The following is a 20,570-nucleotide window of genomic DNA, read 5'->3' as shown; positions in this document are numbered from 1 at the left end:
GAGCCCAGCGGGGCGGTGGGGGGGGGCTCTTTGGGGCTTGGTGTCCCCTGTGTCCCCCCCCCCCATCCCATACCTCGTGTCACCCTCCTGCACTAAAGCGCTCCTCACTTCTGTGTTGCAGGTCTGGGGGGACCTGAGCGGGTCCGCCCGAGGAGGGAGGAGAGCACGGGGGGATCCCCCCCGACCCCACTGCACCGCCACGAATGTCTGGACCCCCCGGGCCCTCTGGGGTTGGGGTCACTGCACCGCCATGAATGTACCCGGGGGGGCCGCACCAGGACCCCCACCCCACATGGCCCCGGGGGGGGTGGGGGTCAGGACCCCCCCTTCACTCCATGTCAGCATCTTCCAGCTCTGGGGGCTGTACCCCCCATACCAGGCCAGTATGCCCCAGTATCCCTCAGTACCAGACCAGTTGTCCCCTCCATGCTCCCAGAGCGGGGCCTGGGGGCCACCCCTGTCCCCCTTATCTAACATCCCCACCAGTGGGGTCCCACACCCATGGGTGCCAGGCTCTGGAACAAGGACATCCCCCATCCATCATCTCCCCCATCCCAAAAGGTGCACCCCAAAATAGGGTCACCCTATGGGGCTGGGGGGCAGAGTAAGCCCAGGGGAGCATCACCCCATGTCCCCTTGTTCCCTGGTCCCTTGGGGTCATTCCCCTGGTCCCATTTGCCCCTTTTATTCCCCCGGCCCTTTGTCCCTTAGGGTCATTGGGATGCTCTTTCTCCTGGTCCCCTGGTCCTCATGGCACTTCGCATGTCCTATGTGTCACCCTCAGGACAAGGGGGTGGCACATGTCACTCCTGTCCCCACAGCCCCACATCACCCCCAGCCATCCATCTCACAACACCACGGAGCACTTAGGGCCCACCGCAGCCCCACAGTGACACGCAGCACAGTGGGGACCCCACACCCACAGTGGGGTGGCAGTGTCCCCCTTTCTCCCCCTCACGTGTCTCCTGCTATGGGGTCAGCAGTGGGACAGGAGGTGACCCCTGTGTGGGACAGGGCGACCACGAGTGGCAGTCCCAGCACAATAGCTTGGAGGTGGCAGCAGGATGGGATGGCCCCAAACTCAGCCGTGGTCGTGTCCCCGTGTGACACCCCATGGCCACAGTGATGGGCTGTGGGGAGCTGGGCAGCACGGAGTGCTGTATGGGGGTCCGACCCCCCACCCCTCAGTCTGTCATCACAATGTCCCCACAGCTGCAGTGCCTACGAGAGGACGCCGCCGTCCCCATGGGAGCCCCGTGCCCCAGTCCCAACACTCGTCGCCGCTTTGGGGGACGTGAACATATCTATAAATATATATATATATAAATATAAGGGTTTTTTTTTTTTTTTTTTCTTAATGATTTTAATGCTTTACGGCCCTGCGGTGCCTCCGGGATGGCCCAGGGATGGGGTGAGCTGACCCCAGGGCCCCACAGCACACCTCACCTCCTGCTCGTGTGCCTGCTTCACCCGTGCTGGGGGGTCACCGGGTGCATCGCCCAGCCCCCCCCGCGCCGCCTCCTGCAACGTCACAGGTTTATTTACAATAAAGGATTGGAAAATTGGTGGGGTTCTGCCTTTTCTGCACGGCTGGGTGAGCAGCACGAGGCCGGGCAGTGCTGCATGCTCAAACCCGACGTATCCTCATACACCTAAGTCCAGATAGAACCCATTCTCCTGGTCCCATCTCTCCCCTTAGTCCCATCTGTGCCCCTGTTCCCTGTGTCCCCCTTGTCCTGTGGTCCCTTGTCCCATAGGATCATTGGGATTCTCTCTCCCCTTGGGTCCCACTTGGCCCCCTCATCTCCTGGTGTTGTTGGGATGCTCATTGTCCTGGTCCTATTTGTTCCCCTTGTTCCCTGCTCTTCTGTCCTATGGGGTCATGTGGATGCTCTTTCCCCTTGTGGCCACGTCTCCATGTCCCATGGGGTCATTGATCTTCTCATTACCCTGGTCCCATATGTCCCCTGCTCCCCTGTCCCTTGGGGCCATCAATGGGATGCTCGCTCCCCTGGTCCCATCCCTGTTGTCCTCTTGTCCCCACTACCCTGTCCCATGGGATCACCGAGATGCTCCTTCCCCTGGTCCCATTCATCTCTCTTGTCCTTTCGTCCCATTTGTCCCATCTCCTGGGTCTATCATTGGGATGCTCGTTCCTTTGGTCCCATTTATCTCCCTTGTCCCTTGGATCTCTGTCCCATGGGGTCACTGAGTTGCTCATTCCACTGGTCCCGTTTGTCCCCTTTGTCCTCTTGTCCCCTGCTCCCCTGTCCCTTGGGGCCATCATTAGGATGCTCATTCTCCTGGTCCCATTTATCCCTGTTGTCCTCTTGTCCCCTGCTCCCCTGTCCCACGGGCTCACTGAGTCGCCCATCCCGATTTCCCAGCCATACTTCCCATCTGGAACTCCTCAGCCCCACGTTGCCGTTCTCCCCTTCCCAGCGCCTTCATCTCCGCATCAGCCACGAGAGGGCTCTCCCTGCACAGGAACTGCACGGCAGGTCCACGCCGGCGCTTCGCCCCCCATCCCGGAGGCTGAAGTCGCAATGTGGGGCAGCAGCACCTTCCCACCTTCGGGATGTTCCTTTGGGGCGCAGTTTTGCTCCCAGCCACAACGGAGGCGCAGCTCAGAGGAGCTTCTTGGGGCTGATGTTTGTGTGCCGAGAGCATCAGAAACGATGTGGAAGCATCAGTGAATGCTGAGTCCTTCGGGGCCTTTGGGGTCAGGAGGGCATGGAGACAGCATTGAGTTCCCAGCCCCTCCGAGGTCCTTCCCGGAGCGCCGCGTCCTGCTGGAACACTGCACAAAGATCAGTGATTTCTTTACCATCTTTTTGCCTGGGAGCAGCAACGAGGCACAGAGCAGCAGGTCCTGCCCATCATAAAGCCCACGAGGAGGAGAAGAGATCTGCAGCTCATCAGCAGACCCAACAGGATGGATCTCCTCTGTGCCGTTACGTAAAGGAGAGCCGCTCGAACCCGCGTCCCTCGGCTCCTTGTGCTGCAGGAGCTGATGGTGGACCATCTGGCTGTGATTTCTCGGCAATAATCTAATGAGGCAGAGCTCGTTTTTAGGGTGCACACAAGGAGGAATGTCCTCCTGGAACTCCCCAGCAGCGCAGGGTGCCACGTGAGCAGCAGCTTGCAGGAGCAGAGGGAGGCGATGGCTTTTCAGCTCTTGTATCCATAAGAGAGAAGTTCGGGTCAGAGGGAAACATCAGATGGTTGGAAGCCAACGCTGCCATGTGGGCTGGGATGGGAGGATGCCGTCCTGTGTGAAGGGGGATTAAGGAAGAGGGGAGAGAAAGCAAGAGCCACACGCTCTGCGTGCTTCACATCTGGGCTGCACCCAGGTGGGAGAACGAGGGCTATGAGGGGACAGCAAAGGCTCAGCCTCAGCCCCATAGAGGGGCCCAGTCCATCACCCACATCCCACTCTGTTCCCTCCCTGTGTTGACAAATAGGAGCTGCTATTTGGTGCCTGCTGCTGAGGTTCTGAGAGCGAGGCCCCATCTGGAAGCACAGAACACGGCTGTGAACGGACAGGAGGGAATCAGGGGGAGCAGTGAGCATCTCCAAGCAGCCGTGCTGCAGCCATGGGAAGGAGCAGCTCTGCCAGCAGGCAGCGACCGGGCCCTGACCCACTGCTGGCCTTGCTGGGAAATGGGACACGCACCCGCTGCAGGCGATGGGGCATCGCGTGTCGGAGCTGCTGCAGCAGGAAGGGCTCAGACGAGGAGAAAGGAAAGGAAGGGACACAGCCAGCCCAGGAGAGCTGGAAACGTGCTGCAAGGCTCCAGTGATCCCCCCCTGCCCCCTGATGCCCCCTGGGGGCAATGGGGGAAGCCCAATTCCCAGAGTCTGCCATGCAAGAAATCTCCCCCTGCCCTTTAGGAAGAGCCCCTCTGGCCGGGATGCTGCCTTGGGGGTCTTTTCCAGCTCAGAGATCCCATCACTCCACAGGCCAGCCTTGCTGCTGCTTTTTCCCTTGGAACTCTGAGTTTAACCCCTGCGGAGCCGAGGCCATTACTGAGCGCCCTGCAGTGTCTCCAAGGCGGGTGTTAAACCCTCCCCTCCAGCTCCCACTTAGCTGCAGGTGGGGATCAGAGCTGGCCGGGTGTCTGGCTGAGGGTGCTCAGCATCCATGAGCACAGCTCCCAGATTTCTCCTTAGGATTTCAAGGCGGCGATCTGTTCAATCAGCTTTGAAGGCCGTGGAGCTCCTGAAGGTCTGCTGGGATGTCTGCAGCTCTGTGGCACTCCGGGTCAGAGCAGTTTATGTAACTCCCATCCCCTCGTGCTGCGACCAGCCCTCCATGCTGGGATCTCCTTTGGCTGTCAGGCTTTTCTCCTTCCGCATCGGATATGAAGAGGATGTGCATGGATAGGAAACGCAAAGATGTCCCAACACTGCAGAGGATCACAACTTCCCTTATGGGGGAAAAAGAAAGCAAGGAATAAAACCCATCTGTTATATAACCCCACTGCAGCTCAGCAGTGAGAAGAGGTGATGGGAAGCCGCGTCTCAGAGCGACTCATTGAACCAAGCACCGCCTCACCCAGCAGCGCACGGCTCCCCTTCCCCTGGGGGCCGTGGGGAAATAACATCCAGGGGGGATATTCATGATGGCATCTTGCAGCTTATCACGGTCTGGGTGAGCAGTGCGTGCAGCCATCCTGCTCGCCCTCTGCTCAGAACCCTGCCTGTTTAAGGGGAGGTGGATACCTCTGTGCCTGCACAGCACCAGCCTGCCCTGCAGCACCAAGGTGCAACCGGCAGCGAGGATCTCCCCAAGCTGAACATCATCTGAACGGCGCCGGGTGAATGGCCTTCATGCTGTGTGCACAGCATCCCTCAGACCTCCCTCCCTGTGCTTTTCCTTGAATAAACCCCTTTTCTGTTGGATACCATCACGTGTCTGCTCTTATTTTAGACGTTTCTTACCTCCTGGCCATGCATCTCCCAACGCGTGCCCGCGGCAGGGCAGCTCTGCGGCTGCTCTGCTGGGTTTGGAGCTGCTTCTCCTCTCTGCAGCTGCACCCTGAAGTCCCCACAAACAGATTTTCTCTCTGGTTTTCAGCAGGAGGATTTCTGGCCACCAGGGCTGGTGATACTGGGAATGTGCTGAGCTTCCATGGCAAGGCAAGAGCGCTGAAGGGGGTGTTAAGGCAGAGCAAGACAGCGCTCGTTTCTGCAGCATGAAGCAGGTTGGCTCTGAGGCCAAAATGCATCCAGCAGACTGCACAGGTTTCCCCCTCCCAAACCTATGTGTGAACAACTCCATGTGCTGAGCCCACATGCTGACCCATGGCCCAGCTCTGAGCCCGCCGAGGTTCAGCGCGCAGCTGATGTCATCAAACCGACTTTTCAGCAGCAAAGAGAAGCTGCTGAGCTGGGAACAAGTTTGCTACCAAATATGGACGACGGATGAAGCACAGCTGCTGATCCACGCTCTGCACGTGAGACAAAGGGCGCAGCGCCGGGGGTGACTGGCAGCTCAGCACAAAGGGGTGGGTTCCCAGCTGAGGCTCTTTGTGCAGCTGGTTGGGCACCCTACAGACCAGGCAGCAGCCCAGTGACCTCAGGGCCCTCAGTTAGTGCAGGGGCTGATTAACCACGCGCCGCTTTGCTGAGCAGGATGAAGGTTTGGGTGCCATCCCTCATCCTCCAGGCTGGCACTCAGCAGTGCTGCTCTGAGCTGTGGGGCTTTGTTGGCTCTGCCCTGGACAAAAGAAACACTCAGACAGAAAGGAACTCACTCGAGTCACCACACAGCTTTAAACAAGGGTGAGCTAAAAGGGTGGAAGTCGGCACACTGTGTGCAAAGCTGAAATACAGCACTGATATGAGGAATCATTCATTGCAAGAGATGTGGGCCAGGGTTTCTCCCTATAGACCAGCCCTCCTGACACGGCACAGCTCTGCAGCACCCCAACACCGACATCTCCCTGCAGAACACAAAGTGCTGCTTTCCAAGCAACCAGGAACCCGCATGGAGAGGAAACGAACGGCTGCTGCAGGAGGTGGGTTACGTCCTGCTGCACCGCAAACAGCCCACGCTCACAAAGCGACCCTTTGTGACAGCGAAACAGACGGGCATTCAGCTGCAACGTGCAAAGGCAGCGGGCAGTCGGCCCCGTCTGCTCCGCTCGGGGCAGCTGACGCCGCACGCTTGGCCGCACAGCGCTCATTCACATGCACCGATGCAGATCCCGGGTGGTCAGGAGGAGCTCCTCCAGGGCTGGCTCTCCACGTTCCTCCCTTTGGACGCCGTTAAAAAGTGGCTTTGAGGTCAAACAGGTTGAAATCCCAACCCTTGCACACCCCTCCTCCTCCCCGCCGTACCCACAGCGCATCCCACAAACGCCGTCTCAGCCCAGTTTTCTGCAACCGACTGCATTTAATAGACAGAACCAGAGGTTAACACAAACTCAAGGTACGTTCATTTTCTTTTCTTTGTTCTTTTTTTTTTTTTTTTTTTTTTTTGGTCCAAAATCAGTTCTGGGTGTTTATTTCAGGACGGCCTGCACCAAGCCAAAGCAAGAGAGCATTTTCAAGTAATGCGTTATCATTTCTTCCGAAGGAAAAAGGAACCAAACCCGAAGCCTTGAAACCAACTACAGCCACAGACACCAACACGGGGGGTTTCCACGCACGTCCTCCGCGAGGAACGCTCCGTCTCAGAGCGAAGGTGCACAGCTGGAACTGCCACGGGAACAGAGGAAGCGGAGCAAAGACCCAAAGCATTCCCCAGAGTAACAACAAGCAGCCATTTCTCTGCATCCCTCAGATCTGAATGCTCACCCTGGCCAAAAAGACACAGCCAGGGGCACTAAATACCGCATCCCTCCCTCCTTTTTCCCTCCACCCCCCCCAATCTTTTTTTGTTGTTGTTCTAATTATAAATTCAAGTTGAATGCCAAAAGCGCAGAATGCCACGGATCTGACCGGCCTCTCGAGCAGAAATTAAACAGTACATATATTGCTCCGTCTGAACTCGGCCCCTCGGACGTGACAGGAGGAAGAGGGGTCGGGGATAAGGCATTATCATTTCTATTCATTTATATTCGGAAGGGTTTGGTAAAAACCTGTACAGACAACGTTGTGTGCGCAGGGCCAGGGGAGCAGAACGGCCACGACTCCATCCAACCACATCACTTCAGAAACACAGAAATCCTCCCCAAAAGGTACTGGAACAACTCGGAGCCCCGGGGGGAGCGGGGTGTTACACAACGAGAGAGCGCAGAAACATCTTCAGTATGGAAATACGTGGAGCTAGGAGTCGTTTTCCATAGGATGAAAAAACACAGTGAGGGAGCGGGGGATGCGGGGACAAAAGGGGAATGAGCATCCCAGTCACAGCATGGGACAAGGGGCCAGGGGACATGGGGACAAATGGGACCCAGGGAAGGAGAATCCCCATGACCGTATGGGACGGGGAACCAGGGGACATGGAGACAAGGAAGACAAATGGGATTGAGGGAACAAGCATCCCAATGACCCCAGTGGACAACAGACCAGGGGACACAAACGATAAAAGGGACAAGGGGAAAGAGTATCCCCATGATCTCATGGGAGAGTAGATCAGGGGATGAAGGTATTTGGAGACAAGGGGAATGAGAATCCCCAAGACTTCATGGAACAGGGGACAAGGGGACACGGGGAAGGAGGAATAAAGGGAACAGAGGAATGAGCATCCCAGTGACCCCAAGGGACAAACAGAACCAGGGGACAAGGGGGACAAATGGGACCAAGAGAATGAGCATCCCCATGATCTCATGGGACATGGGACCAGGTGAGAAGGGGACGTGGGGCAAGAAAGGACCAGGGGAACAAGCATCTCAATGACCCCATGGGATAAGGGATCATAAGACAAAGGGGACAAATAGAATGAGGGGATTGAGTATCCCTGTGACCTCACAGGATAGGGACAAGGGGCAAGGAGGACAAGAGAGACCAGGGGAATGAGCATCCCAGTGAGCCCAGGGGACAAGGGACACGGGGCCATCTGGGTGAGACAGGCAAGCGGTGGCCCCCACATATGCAGCTATGGGACACGTGGAGCGGGATGTTATGCAACGAGAGACCTCAGAAACCTCTTAAATCCATAAATATATGGAATCACGAGTCGCTTTCCATAGGATGAAGGAACGTAGCCTGTAACAGCTATAGTGTGACGCTTCTGCTTGTAAGTAGCACATCAGTTCTGTAAAAAGGTACAGTCAAAAGCACCATCAGAAGACGTTTTCTGAACCTCCCCCTGCTCTAAGAGAGCGGATAACCGGGCTCCCCAGCGCTGTGTGTTCAAGGCACTTCTCAAATGCAGCATAGAAAGTTCTGACACTGAAAACAAACAGAAAACGACGACGAACCACAGTAATAAAACCAGCAAAATGCTAACAGCTACCTACAGTTTCCTCCTTTCATATAAAAAAATGGGTAACTTCGGAGATCCAGTGTACAAATACAAAAAATTGTGCATAATAAGTGTACGATAGTACTGTACATACAGAGTAAACCGTTCAATGAGAATGATTTAAATATACCTATTTGTCTCCTGGCTTGGAAGGCAGAAGAATAAAGTTGTACAGTCCTACAGTATGTGTATAAACACTTTCCTAGAGCTGGAATCGCTAGCCGACTGTATCCCTGAAAATAAGCAGAACCAAATATTTACTTAATGGAAGCCATTACTCAACGGGTTGCTGGTTGTGAGAAAAAAAGACAACATATAAACTCAGCCAAGGTTAAATCCAGACAGAGTTCTTCCCGTCCCCCGATTTGCTGCTGGCGCTGCTTTTGTTGGAGCCTGCTTTGGATTTCTTCTCTCTGGAGCTGCTGCTGGGGTTGTTTTGGTTGTTGTATGCCTGGATCGCCAAGTCCAGGCGTTCCTGAGCCACTTTGATTTCCCTCTGCAGGTTTTCCAGGTCGGTGGGGATGTTCTCCTCGTTGCTGCCGTATTGCTGCTCCTGAGCGATGTTGGCCTTGTTCTGCTTGTAGGCCATCTTGGCGTTGGACAGTTCTGTGTATTGCATTTGATCGGGTTTGACTGCAATGTTATAGCCAGGAGGAGCAGAGGGTGTGTTCCAGGTAAAGGGGTAGTTGTAGGTACCAGAGTCCTCCAGCTCTTTCCTCTTGTTGTTTAACGAGTCCCGGATCGTGCCAAACCCTAAATGGAGCATCTCCCACACATTCAAAAGCAAACACATACAGCTCACCCCATACATTATGAGCAGGAAAATGGTCTTTTCGGTCGGCCTCGAAATGAAGCAGTCTATCTTATGGGGGCAGGGCTTCCTGCTGCACACAAACACGGGGCTGACCTCAAAACCATACAGAAGGTACTGACCGATCAGAAAGCCGACCTCGAACATCGCCCTCACCAGCAGCTGCAGCACGTAGATCCTCATCAGCCCATCCTCACGGATCCGCCGCCGCCCGTCGTGCTTGGCTTTGGCGGGAGGCTGCTGCTCCTTGTTCTCCCGTTCACTTTCCAGCTCTATCTCTGGGTACATCATCGGATCCTCCTCGTGGTCATCCTCAGCCTCCTCCAAGCCGCGGTGTTGTTTCCAGCGCATCGAAATGCTTTTGCTTCTGAACCTTCTGTCAATGTCACTGTGCTCCACCATCCGGGCAATCTTATGGATGGCGTAGCCCAAATACATGACGGATGGAGTGGCGACGAGAATGATCTGGAACACCCAAAATCTCACGTGAGAAAGAGGAGCAAAAGCGTCGTAACAAACGTTCTCACAGCCGGGCTGCTCTGTGTTGCACACAAACTTGCTTTGCTCATCGTAATAAATGGATTCGCCTCCCACAGCAGTCAGGACGATCCGAAACACGATCAGCACCGACAGCCAGATTTTGCCAACAAAGGTGGAATGGTTGTGGATCTCCTCTAAGAGACGGGTCAGGAAGCTCCAACTCATGGTGGTCAAATTATTTTACCTAGAAAACAGACAAAACCCCCAAAAGAGCTGAGCTGATGAGCTCAAGCCTGCACGTTGCAAACATGCAATCAGGAGAGAAAGGCTCAAATCTACAACCAACACAGAACTCTTCTGTGGCATCACCTGCTATCGGGAAGCTCCAGCCGCCAGGACTTGCTCGAAGATCTATGTCTCCTTTGCAGGCTTTTGGGAAGTCTCCTGTCAAGAAATAAAGTAGCAGCTCTGCCACTGCACAAACAAATCTTGCTTCCAAAGCTGCTTCCACGTAGAAGAGAAAGGCATGGCTGCTTTGCATTTCTAATGTTTACACTTCGGACTGATATCTCCTTAACACAGAATCAGAAGCTCAGCTCCTGTGACATTTTATGGGCACTGCTGGCTACATCCCACTGCTGACACCAGGACTTGTTTTCAATGCTGAAACCTGAGCTAACAATGCTGGCCTCCACCACCCACAGCCAACAGAGAGAAACACTATTTAATTATATTGCATACTTCAGAGCCACTAAAAAGGGAAGAAAGGACCCTACAGAGCAATGCCAGCTGTCTTAAGGTAGCAATGAGCCACCCAGCCAAAACCTGAGAGCAGGCAACCGCTGTTGACTTTGCTTTAGGACAGGACAACCCAATACGGACCACGAGCTGAGCAGTGCTGCCTTGCAGGTCTACAATTTACAGCTCTTCAAGTTGTTTCATGCAACAACAGGGACTTTCACAGGCAGCATACTGAGATCTGAGGCACTGCAATTAATGCATTGACACAGCAGAACACAATTAGTGCATCAATGCATCACCTACACATCAATGCATGGATGATGATCCATGCAGCCAATGCACCATCAGTGCAACCATCAATGTGATCAGCGTATCACCAATGAATACCAAGAAATGTACCATCTCAGATGATACAGATTTACCTTTTATTGTGAAATTAAGTGTTTAATTGAAAAGACATCAGCACAGCACAACATGGCTGGGCTTGGTGGGTATTTTGATTCATTACTTGATGATACAATGAGAAAAAAATAACATGATACAGCATTAGAAAAGCACACGAAGTGGGCATTAAAGACCTTGAAAAACAATTCGCACATTAGAACAAAGATCTGCTCCTCATTACAGTGTGTTCCACCAAGACCAGAAACAGGTCTGCACCCCATCTGCCTCTCCCCAGCAACCCAGACCTGACAAATGCCACATGTGGTGCAGAAGCCAGCAGACTGACAAATGGAAACGGAGTACAACTGATGCAGAAAAACACATTGCTTTGGAGGCTGAGCCCATTGAAACAAAATGCTTTGGCTGCGCTCAGTGCAAGGACGTATTATAAGAAAAGCACGAGTCATTGGGTAAGAGCAGTCACTCTGGATTGCAGTTAAAAGGAAAAGGAGTCAGAATCCTAATGATGAGCTGCAACACAGCAAAAGCAATTAATGCATAAGGGATCTCACCTCCTGGTTAGCAAGACAGCATGCCGTGCCGGTGTGTGCATCCTTCAGAAGTTGCAGGAACGTCAGAGTATGAACGTATCAGCCTCGAGTCCATCTGAAGAAAGGGGAAGATGCCTGAAAGAGATTGGAGAGTTCCATTTGTTTCTCTGGGAAACACGGGGAGAAACAGAGCAGAGCTGTGAGCCCCTCCCTGAACTCACTTCAGGACAGAGATCGTTTTCCATCCTGACTTCCAGCGATTATACAAATGAGAGCATCACAGCTCACCTACAGACACTGACAGCACTGACTTGACATTCAGATTAACCACAGCCTTCACATGTGCAAGGCTTATCAGCTGCGCGTTAACGGCATGCGTTGATTAGGAGGCTCTCACTGCTCAGACTTGAAGCTGCTGAGCAGCTCTGCTTCCCCCTGACAAGAAAACGTCATTTATTCTATATTTAGCCCCAGTCCAGAGGAAAGCTGCGGATACAAATATGGGAAAACACACCAGCAGCACCTTCTGTCTGTAAGGAAACCTTTAGGCTCAATGAAACGACCTCTCATTAACCCGCTGTCCTACTGGAAATGTTCATCTCAATCTAATTAGAAGGAAAGAAGAAAGTCATAAGCAGAATTCCATCATTTCACACAGCTGAATCCGTCCGTTTTTGAGCTAGAGAGCAGTTCTGCCTTCACAAATGTGCTGCAGGACCAGATACACGACAACAACCTTCACCCCACGTCCACCGAGCGCCTCCCAGATCTGTCGTCCTGGCAATATTTAACTCAATAATCTTCCATCGTTTGAAGGAGAAGTCTATGGACGCTGACACACATCTGAGAAAGGCAGAATGTCAGCAATTTCAGCTCGTTTAAGTCACGGCAGAAAGTGCATCCGAGGAAGACTTTCACTCTGTGTCTGTGTCATCAGCTCATCCCCACACTCGGCACAGAAGCAATCGGTACAGGGAATGTATTTACAGCATTTTTCCCCTTAAAATGTATCCTTCCGTGTCACCCTAATTAAATGTGATTAATTTATTAATGATATATTTGCTCTGCTTTGTTTTTAAGCAGTGTAAAAAGATGTGCACTGAACGGAAAGAAAGAAGTCAGGAATAAAATGCATGGCAATTCCGGTGATAATCCAAAGTGGTTTCATGCTGCATGAAAGTCAAATTAGGCCCCCGAGCTAATTAAGATGGGATTTGAATTAGGATGGATGCATAACTAGCATTATTCATTCAAATCTCATTTACATTCACTCGATTTTTACTTCTCAAGAAGGAAGGAAGCGATGGCCAAACCCATCACCAGCAAAGCGTCTCGGATGATGGAACCACAGATCCTGGGCTGAGCAGAGCAGCGGGCTGAAGGAGAGGTGGAGAAATAATAAGATTCTTGTGCTGTCAAAAAAATAAAGATGTCAAAGACGCGTCTCTTGGAAAACCAACACGGATGTACCCACCCCAGCACTCAGCTCAGAGATGAGACTCAAACCCCCGATAGCCTCCGAGTGCCCTCTAGGTAATGCCAGCATGGAAAGCCAAGTGACAGTTTTAGCACTGCTCCCCCGCAGTGACACGACTCAAATGGAACTGGGAGATATGTTGTGCTGGACAAACTGGCATTTACTTCACCTACAGCAACAGGGAGCTCCAGGAAGAGGTATTTCCAAGGCGGTGGAGGTGAGCTGTCGGGTCTGTGCTATCTTATGGAGTTCTGGGATCCTACAGACCTGAGATTACATGGAAGATCAGCAGCAAGCCCCAGGTGATGCTGGCACTCTGATGATGTGAAATGTAATAATGGAGAAAACAAGTTGGTCAGCAGATTTCACGAGAAGGCAGGGTGTGATCTGACAGTCTGTGTGATGGAACAGCCGGTCCTGGGGGCAACGAGACACAGCATAACCCAAAGCTGGGTCTGCAGCTTGCCACGTGAGCTGCCCCTCTGCCTCTGCATGACTTGAAAGCAAAGACTACAGGGCAGGGTATGAAAAGGGCAATGCCTCTGTGCAATAAGATCGAATCTGAACCTCAAGTCTGACAAAAACAAACAGACAAACATGAAGGTGTGCAACCAATACCCAGCAAACAGCACAGCCTTACGGCATCCGAAGATCAGCAGCGGATCCTTAAAGTGAGCCTGCCAACACCAATGATGAACCCATTGGGTGAGTACAGAATCAGGGCTGCAAAATATTTCTGATCAAGCTCTTAGTTCCCTTTATTCCTCTCAGGGTGGATTCCATGGGGTTTCTGCAAGATGACTGCGGTTGGACGTGATGATCACGGTTGGACGTGATGATCCTAGAGGTCTTTTCCAACCTTAATGATTCTGTGATCAGAAACACTCAGCTCTCATCTTCCAGACACCAATTAATGCTCTCCAGCAGCTGCTCCCACCTGCACACCTCGTGATGGGGCCACGTGTTCCTCAGCCTGGGACACAAAGCATTACCACCCTCCAAAACACTCCCAAGATAAGCATGCCCATCAAGCCCAACACCAAGCAAGAGAACCACCAGTTTTTCTTGTACCAATGAATGTTACCCCAAAAACGTACAATGTTTTACCAGCTGGCAGTTGACACTACAAATTCTATCTCCTGATTTTAGACTATAACTCTGACAGAGTCCCAGGGCAGACTCCCAAGCTCTGGCTACAAATGCAGACAAACCCCCGCTGCTCCATTTTTAGGACAGAGAGGAGCCAACAAGTGCAGTCATCAAACCTGCAGGGTTGGCAGGGACCAGGCAGGCAGATCCAACCCACTGCTACCAACCAGTGCAGGTCAGCAGGACCCTGTCCAGTTGGGTTTCCTCCAAGGATGGAAAATCCACAAGCTCTTTGGGTCAACCTTTTCCAGCATCTGACCACGCTCATGGTATAAAGGCTGTTCTTAATCTTTAAGCAGGACTGTTGCGTTTCAATCCATGCCCACCATCCCATTGCTGAGCAGGCTGAGACTCAAGCAGCAAAACTACTTTTCCTGTAAGACTGAACACAGTGATGGGGGGATGTGTTACAGGGACTGGAAACACACAGGAGAGCAGCATGGTGACCCTTTCCATCCCGTGTTGGATGACAGCCCAGACAGGCACAGTGTCCAACTGATGTCCCCACACCTGAAAGCAGACCTGAAGATGGCTGGGGACTCCCACACCGAGACACAGTGCTAAGATCAGAAGGAAAACACATTCCGGTGGCCATCAGAGAGATTTCCCCCTGAGTGATGCAGATAACCACAATTCCCCTTTAACGACTCCCGATCCCACTGCCGCGCTTCCCCACCGCGCTCCTCCTGCTCGCTCACAGCCATGAGTGTCAAAAAGAAAGTGACACGCTGGAGGCAGCTGACCCAAATATCACTAATATCACTAATATCACTCTCACGGCCATCTCAGGAAAAGAAAAAAGAGAGAAGCCCAAAGAGAGCAGCGCTGTCTGCTCCTGTAAGTCAGATGGCTCCCACTGAGCCGAGCTGGAGACGATGGGTGGGAACACCTCATTCACCAGCACTGGATTACGACAGATGGGAAAAAGCAAGTTGACTTCTACTGATAGAATCACTCAGCAACGCTAAACTTCCCCCAGTTTCTTATATCCAGGCTTTCAGGACTTGAGGAGGGCAGGCACATCTTCACACAGCTTCATTAAGGCACTGAACGAACTTTTGGCTCGCGTTGTACCCCTCTCCCAATGGGAGCTCACAAGTGGCCAATTGTGGCCTCGTGGAGAGGCAAGCAAAATTCTGCTTTCCAAAATACTCTTAGCACAAAAGGATGCTGAGCAGCATATGCTGGACCGCAGCTCATCCACTTGGGGAAATGGGGACTGACAAAATAAGGCAACTCCAAGTGTGATCTGAGGGATTCCCTTACCAAAGCATCCCTGCAGCTACTCCAGCACCACTCCGCTGCTTCAGAGGCTCCTCAAGAAATGCCCAGAACAGGCTGGCTGCTTGGTGCTGCTAAAAGAGGACAGTGACACGTGGGAAAAACAAAGCCATTTCCCCATATCTGTACTCACAGTGCAAGAAATGGGCACAGTCCTCACTCCTCGAGGGACTCCTCAAGACAACGGTTCCAAAGCAAAGCCTGGCAAATTCTATGTCTCCAAACCCCACACTCATACAGGACAAATGAGACCATATGAAAATATAGGGTAGAATCATCAGGCAATACTTTTTTTTCCGGGAGAAAAAGTCAGACAGGATTCTGTATGGGGACTTCCAGCACACAACAGGCAGAGCGGACTGCTGACATTTACAAGACTTGCTGCTGTCTCTCAAAGGCTTCTTGCCAGGAAACCACAAGGCCATACTGGGACAGATACTGTCCTATGGGGAGAAACAGCTGGGCGAGTGACAACCAACAGAGTGGGAGTAAAGAGTCATTTCCTGCAGAGGAGAGAGGTCACAGCACAGCCTGTGTCACAGAATTCCAACTGTGTACAGTGGGAGCAAAGACTTCCATTGAGCCAGGGAGCAGAGATGACCACGTAGAAGATCAGTGTGAGCTGCTTCCCAAACCCTTCAATGTTCCTTTAAAATATCCCAGGAATCTTTTTCCAATATGAAAATATGTCCCCTTTTGAAAACAGCTCAACTATTTGAAAGTCAGCTGAGGGATGCCTGCTTTAAGTTAAACTGAGTCATTAGTTAACCACCTAAGAAATGTCCGCTGTGAAATCCAGATTACCTTTCTTTAGTAAATTCAGGGGTAGACGCTGCATGGAAGGCAGCACACCAGCAAGGCGCTGGAAGCCTTTTGCACCTTCCAGATGTAAAAACCCGACTGTTTTCTTTTTAACCCTCATTTGAAAGCACCCAAACACAGAGCCAACACAACACACGTCACCCACCACCCAACTTCTAAGCCCAAGGCCCCAGAATACACACCACCAGTGGCAGCTGAGCGCTCAGCCAGGCTTCAGCAGGTCACCAGGAGTCAGAAACACCCACAAGAAAGGGGAAAAAACATCGGTGTGCACAAGAAACCACCATTCTGGGCAACCTGTTGAAGCTCTGTGACCTCTGCTGGAGCTCCACGGTCTTCGTTAGAGCTCAAAGACCTCTGCTGGAGCTCAGCCACCTTTGTAGGAGCTCAAAGACTTTTGCTGAAGCTCAGTGATTTCTGTTGGAGCTCAAAGACATTTCCTGGAGCTCAACCACCGTCAATGGAGCTCAACCATCATTGTTGGAGCTCAACCACCGTCAATGGAGCTCAACCACCGTCAATGGAGCTCAACCACCGTCAATGGAGCTCAACCACCGTCAATGGAGCTCAACCACCGTCAATGGAGCTCAACCACCGTCAATGGAGCTCAACCACCGTCAATGGAGCTCAACCACCGTCAATGGAGCTCAACCACCGTCAATGGAGCTCAACCACCGTCAATGGAGCTCAACCACCTTCAATGGAGCTCAACCACCCTCGCTGGAGCTCAACCACCCTCGTTGGAGCTCAACCACCCTCGTTGGAGCTCAACCACCCTCGTTGGAGCTCAACCACCCTCGTTGGAGCTCAGTGCTCCCTGAACGTCGCTATGGGCAGAGCCCACACAACCTTATGCCACAAGCACGGCTCATCACTGCACACATCTTCCAGCAGCAAACCACAGCCATCCTTGGGTTTGAAACCAACACAAAGACTCAATCAGGAGAGCAAAGTGGAAACAACGCCGTAGCTTCTGGAAGGGACTTCAGCAGAAGCAGCGTGTGAGCACAGAGGCAAATCAAACCACCTGGGCAAAGCAGATCAATGGCCAAGAGGAACACAGCAAAGGAAAATCATCGAACAGAACCATCATCCACCTCTGCAGTGACACCGAACACAACCTGGAAGGCTTGGAAGGAACGGCAAAAGCTGCTGATCGCCCACAACAGATGTCCTCTCTCAGCAATATCTTAAACAAGGTCAAGCACATGCAATCATAATTGCCTCCTAACAAATGCCTACCTAAAAAGGTGGAACTAATATCCGTAAGAGCCGAAAGCTGGTATCGTGCCCTTATTTAGGCACAGCGCTTGGCCGACTGCAGCGATTTTCATCTAAGAAAGCTAATGGGGAGAAATCCCTCACTCCTGCACAAAGCCATCGCTTCAGCACATGCCTAATTTCAAGCTTGAAAGCAATCCTGCTAATAACGGGCTGCGGGCACGTGTTGAGTATTGGGATGATCCAAAATACGGCCCCGAAAACGCACCGGATCAGCTCCGTGTGTCACGGAAGCACCGCAATACGGCGGGGACGGGCTGGGGGCTCAGCACACATCTGTTCAACTTTAGGCACATGAAACGTTTTTCAGCCCAGTGACCCCACAGGGAAATGCCTCACACATCAGCTCATCTGACTCACATTTTCCATCACATTTCCCCTCCGTACAATTTTTCCTATAAAGACGCTATGCATTTTTTTGGTTCTTTTTATTTTATTTTATTTTTTTTTGTTCCAAATATAGCGTTTTATTTATAGCCTGGGAAAACAGCCTCGTCGCTCAGAGCCCCGTGCTGTTCTTTAAGGGATTATTACCAAGATTCGGGACCACAGCATCGATGCTGGCCAGAGGAATGGCCCCCAATGAGCCCATTTGTTGAACTACCCCCCAGCTTTCACCTTAAGCCAGGGTTTTATTTAAGCACAAGAAGCCTGTAGCAATCCCCACCAGTTGGCCACAGTGCTGTGGTGGGAGCGAAAGGGAGATGCAAAGAATAGGAAACAGCCATGTATTTTTCACTGGAGCCATTCCTTGTTGGTCTTGGCTGCCTGAAGGACACCTCCAAGCATTGCCGAAGCACTCAGGACCCCAACCCAAGCATGGGCTGGATGGAACAAAGTGGTGTTTCAGGAGAGTCGGGCTGTTTTTGCCTTTGTAGACCCGCTGGCTGTCAGCACATCGCCAAGCCAACAAGTGCGCCTTAAAAATCCACCGCCAACTTCACCCGCTGCATTCCAGGCTCCACAGCTACAGACCTCCGTCCTTGAACCCCATCCTTGCCAGAAGTAAACTCAAATGAGACCCTTCAATATTTCACCCGTGCCGTGAAATTCCCTCTTTAATTACCCTCATTCATTATCTCTTCAAACTGCAGGAAATCCCTCAGAGATGCAGCTTTTCCAGACTTCAAAGTGCGCTCAAATCCTTCTCCAGATCCTTAAACACGGGCTCAATGTGGAGCTCTGAGCCCTCCTGGGCTCTTTTCCTCATCCCAGCCCACCCGGAGCCCTCAGCCCAGCACCCTCAGCTCCCAGCTACGTTCACCCTGTGTTAGCAGCGATGGTTTGGATATTTCCTGCCAAGAAACAGAGATGCTCCTTTACCACGGGCTACAAGTGGGTACAGACCGAACCCAGCCAGAAAACAGACAGAAAGAGACAATTCCTCCCCCACAAACGTGCACTTGGACCTGTAAGGTGGCCCAGACAAACACACACAGCTTAAACCACGAAGCAATACTGAAAAGAGAACTTGGTTCTGCTCTTTGACACCGAGGTGCTGCTGCTCAAAGGCACCAGCGACAGCAAAACTTAATTCCAGCCCTAAAAGTAGGAAGGAAACCGCTTTGGGAGGGGTGTAACGTAACTCCAGCTGAATGGAAACTTGACAGAGCTGCTTGGAAAAGCCAAAGGGTGACAAAGAGAGGCGGCAAGCGGAACAAACCTGCAACACGGCTGAAAAGAAAAGCCTCTCCGCGATGTGAGAGCGCAGCAAAACGCTCCCTGCGTCCCGTCCGGCCTCATCCATCGCCATCTCGATGGAGAAACGTCGGTCGAGGCGCTGCTTTATAGGGGCGGATGGGGGGGTAAAGCACAGCAGAAAGGCGGCCGGTCCCGAGAGGAAGCGCTGAGAGCGATTGCAGCGCAGCTCTTACCTGCAGCCGGGCATGGTGAGCAGCTCCCAGCCGGCCTGCACGTCCTGCCGAGCGGCGAGGAGGGGACGGAGCAGCCGCGCATCCGTCAGAGGCAGAAAATATGTCCGGGATCAGCCCACCCAGCGCACGGCACCGCCCCCAGCCCCGCACGCCCCCAGCCCCGCTCTGCTCGCCGAGGGGCCACCAGCGCTGCAGCATCGCTCCCCGTTCTGCCGTCCTGCTGAATGGAAGCCGCGCTCCTGGCGTGGCGATCCTACAACAGAAAGCAGCGTACGTACCAAGCTCTCCGCTTCGTCCATCACAGCGGCGCTTCGCTTCTCCCCTAGGAAAGCAAGGACGGCGTTCTTAGAAAGAAGCACGGGTGGTTGAGTTATTCACGTTGCTTCCCCAGCTCAGGACAAACGCAGCAGCTGAACCCAATTGTTGCTCAAGAATCCATACAGCACCAGCGTGCCCTAATTACATCCCTGCCCCACTGGTCTCCTCCCTGCAATCAATGCGATGGTGGGAACAAAAATTAGCACTTCCCTGGGAAGCCGAGGGCTGAGCAGGCAGAAAGAGCCGGGATTGATTCCTCCCAATGGAGAAAGGGATGAAAAAATAGCCCTAAAAATAGATGTGCAAATGTCACTGTTGTGAAATCCTAAAGCGATGGTGAAAGGCCCCACAGGGGCTGGAACGTTCCTAAGGGAGACATTGCTGCCGAGGGACGTGAGCACACAGAGCAGAGTGCTGTGCTATAGGGCAGCAGCCCCGGATGTCACATATGGGGTGTCACCAACCCCAGATGTCCCATAGCTGAATATGGGATGCCACCAACCCCAAATATCCCAGAGCTGAATATGGGGTGCCACCAGCCCCAGTTGTTCCATATCAGCCTATGGGGTGCCACCAACCCCAGCTGTCCCATAGCTGAATATGGGGTGCCACCAACCCCAGCTGTCTCAGACCAGGCTATTGGAGAGACCAGCAACCCCAGATGTCCCATAACTGAATATGGGGTCCCAAAAACCCCAAACATCCCATAGCTGGCTATGGGTGCCACCAACCCCAGCTGTCTCAGATCAGGCTATGAAGAGACCAGTAACCCCAGATGTCCCATAGCTGAATATGGAGCCCCACCAACCCCATGTGTCCCATAGCTATGGGTGCCACCGACCCCCAATACCCCTGTAGGTCCCACAGCCGGCGGCAGTGCAGCCTCAGACGCTCACCTGGTGACGACGTGGGGCTGCTCGGCTGGGTGACACCGCGGGGACAACAACGGGGACAACGGGGTCACCGCGCCGCGGCCTTCACGCCC

At 52.8% G+C, this 20,570-nt stretch overlaps 1 protein-coding gene across 5 annotated transcripts; it reads right to left on the bottom strand.

The window, feature by feature from the left end:
* Nucleotides 1-6,384: 6,384 nt before the first annotated feature.
* GJC1 (gap junction protein gamma 1) lies at nt 6,385-19,836 on the bottom strand. 5 transcript variants are annotated; one of them, XM_072356799.1, is made up of 4 exons: nt 19,268-19,388; nt 11,405-11,518; nt 10,077-10,151; nt 6,385-9,951 (listed from the first exon to the last, which is right to left on the bottom strand). In XM_072356799.1, the coding sequence occupies exon 4, from the start codon at nt 9,930-9,932 to the stop codon at nt 8,748-8,750; it is 1,185 nt and encodes a 394-aa protein (XP_072212900.1). In that variant the 5' UTR covers nt 9,933-9,951; nt 10,077-10,151; nt 11,405-11,518; nt 19,268-19,388; the 3' UTR covers nt 6,385-8,747. The 5 variants fall into 5 exon arrangements, 4 of the variants coding, with proteins under 4 accessions (XP_072212900.1, XP_072212903.1, XP_072212901.1 ...); XM_072356800.1 differs by lacking the exon at nt 19,268-19,388 and adding an exon at nt 19,546-19,836 and having other exon boundaries at nt 6,391-9,951; XM_072356801.1 differs by lacking the exon at nt 19,268-19,388 and adding an exon at nt 19,057-19,099 and having other exon boundaries at nt 6,391-9,951.
* Between the last annotated feature and the right edge of the window lie 734 nt (nt 19,837-20,570).

Source organism: Excalfactoria chinensis, chromosome 24 (genome assembly GCF_039878825.1).
Source record: "Excalfactoria chinensis isolate bCotChi1 chromosome 24, bCotChi1.hap2, whole genome shotgun sequence".
NCBI lineage: Eukaryota > Metazoa > Chordata > Aves > Galliformes > Phasianidae > Excalfactoria > Excalfactoria chinensis.
Note: the sequence above shows the minus strand (reverse complement) of the source record. Positions and strands in the feature narration are given on the sequence as shown.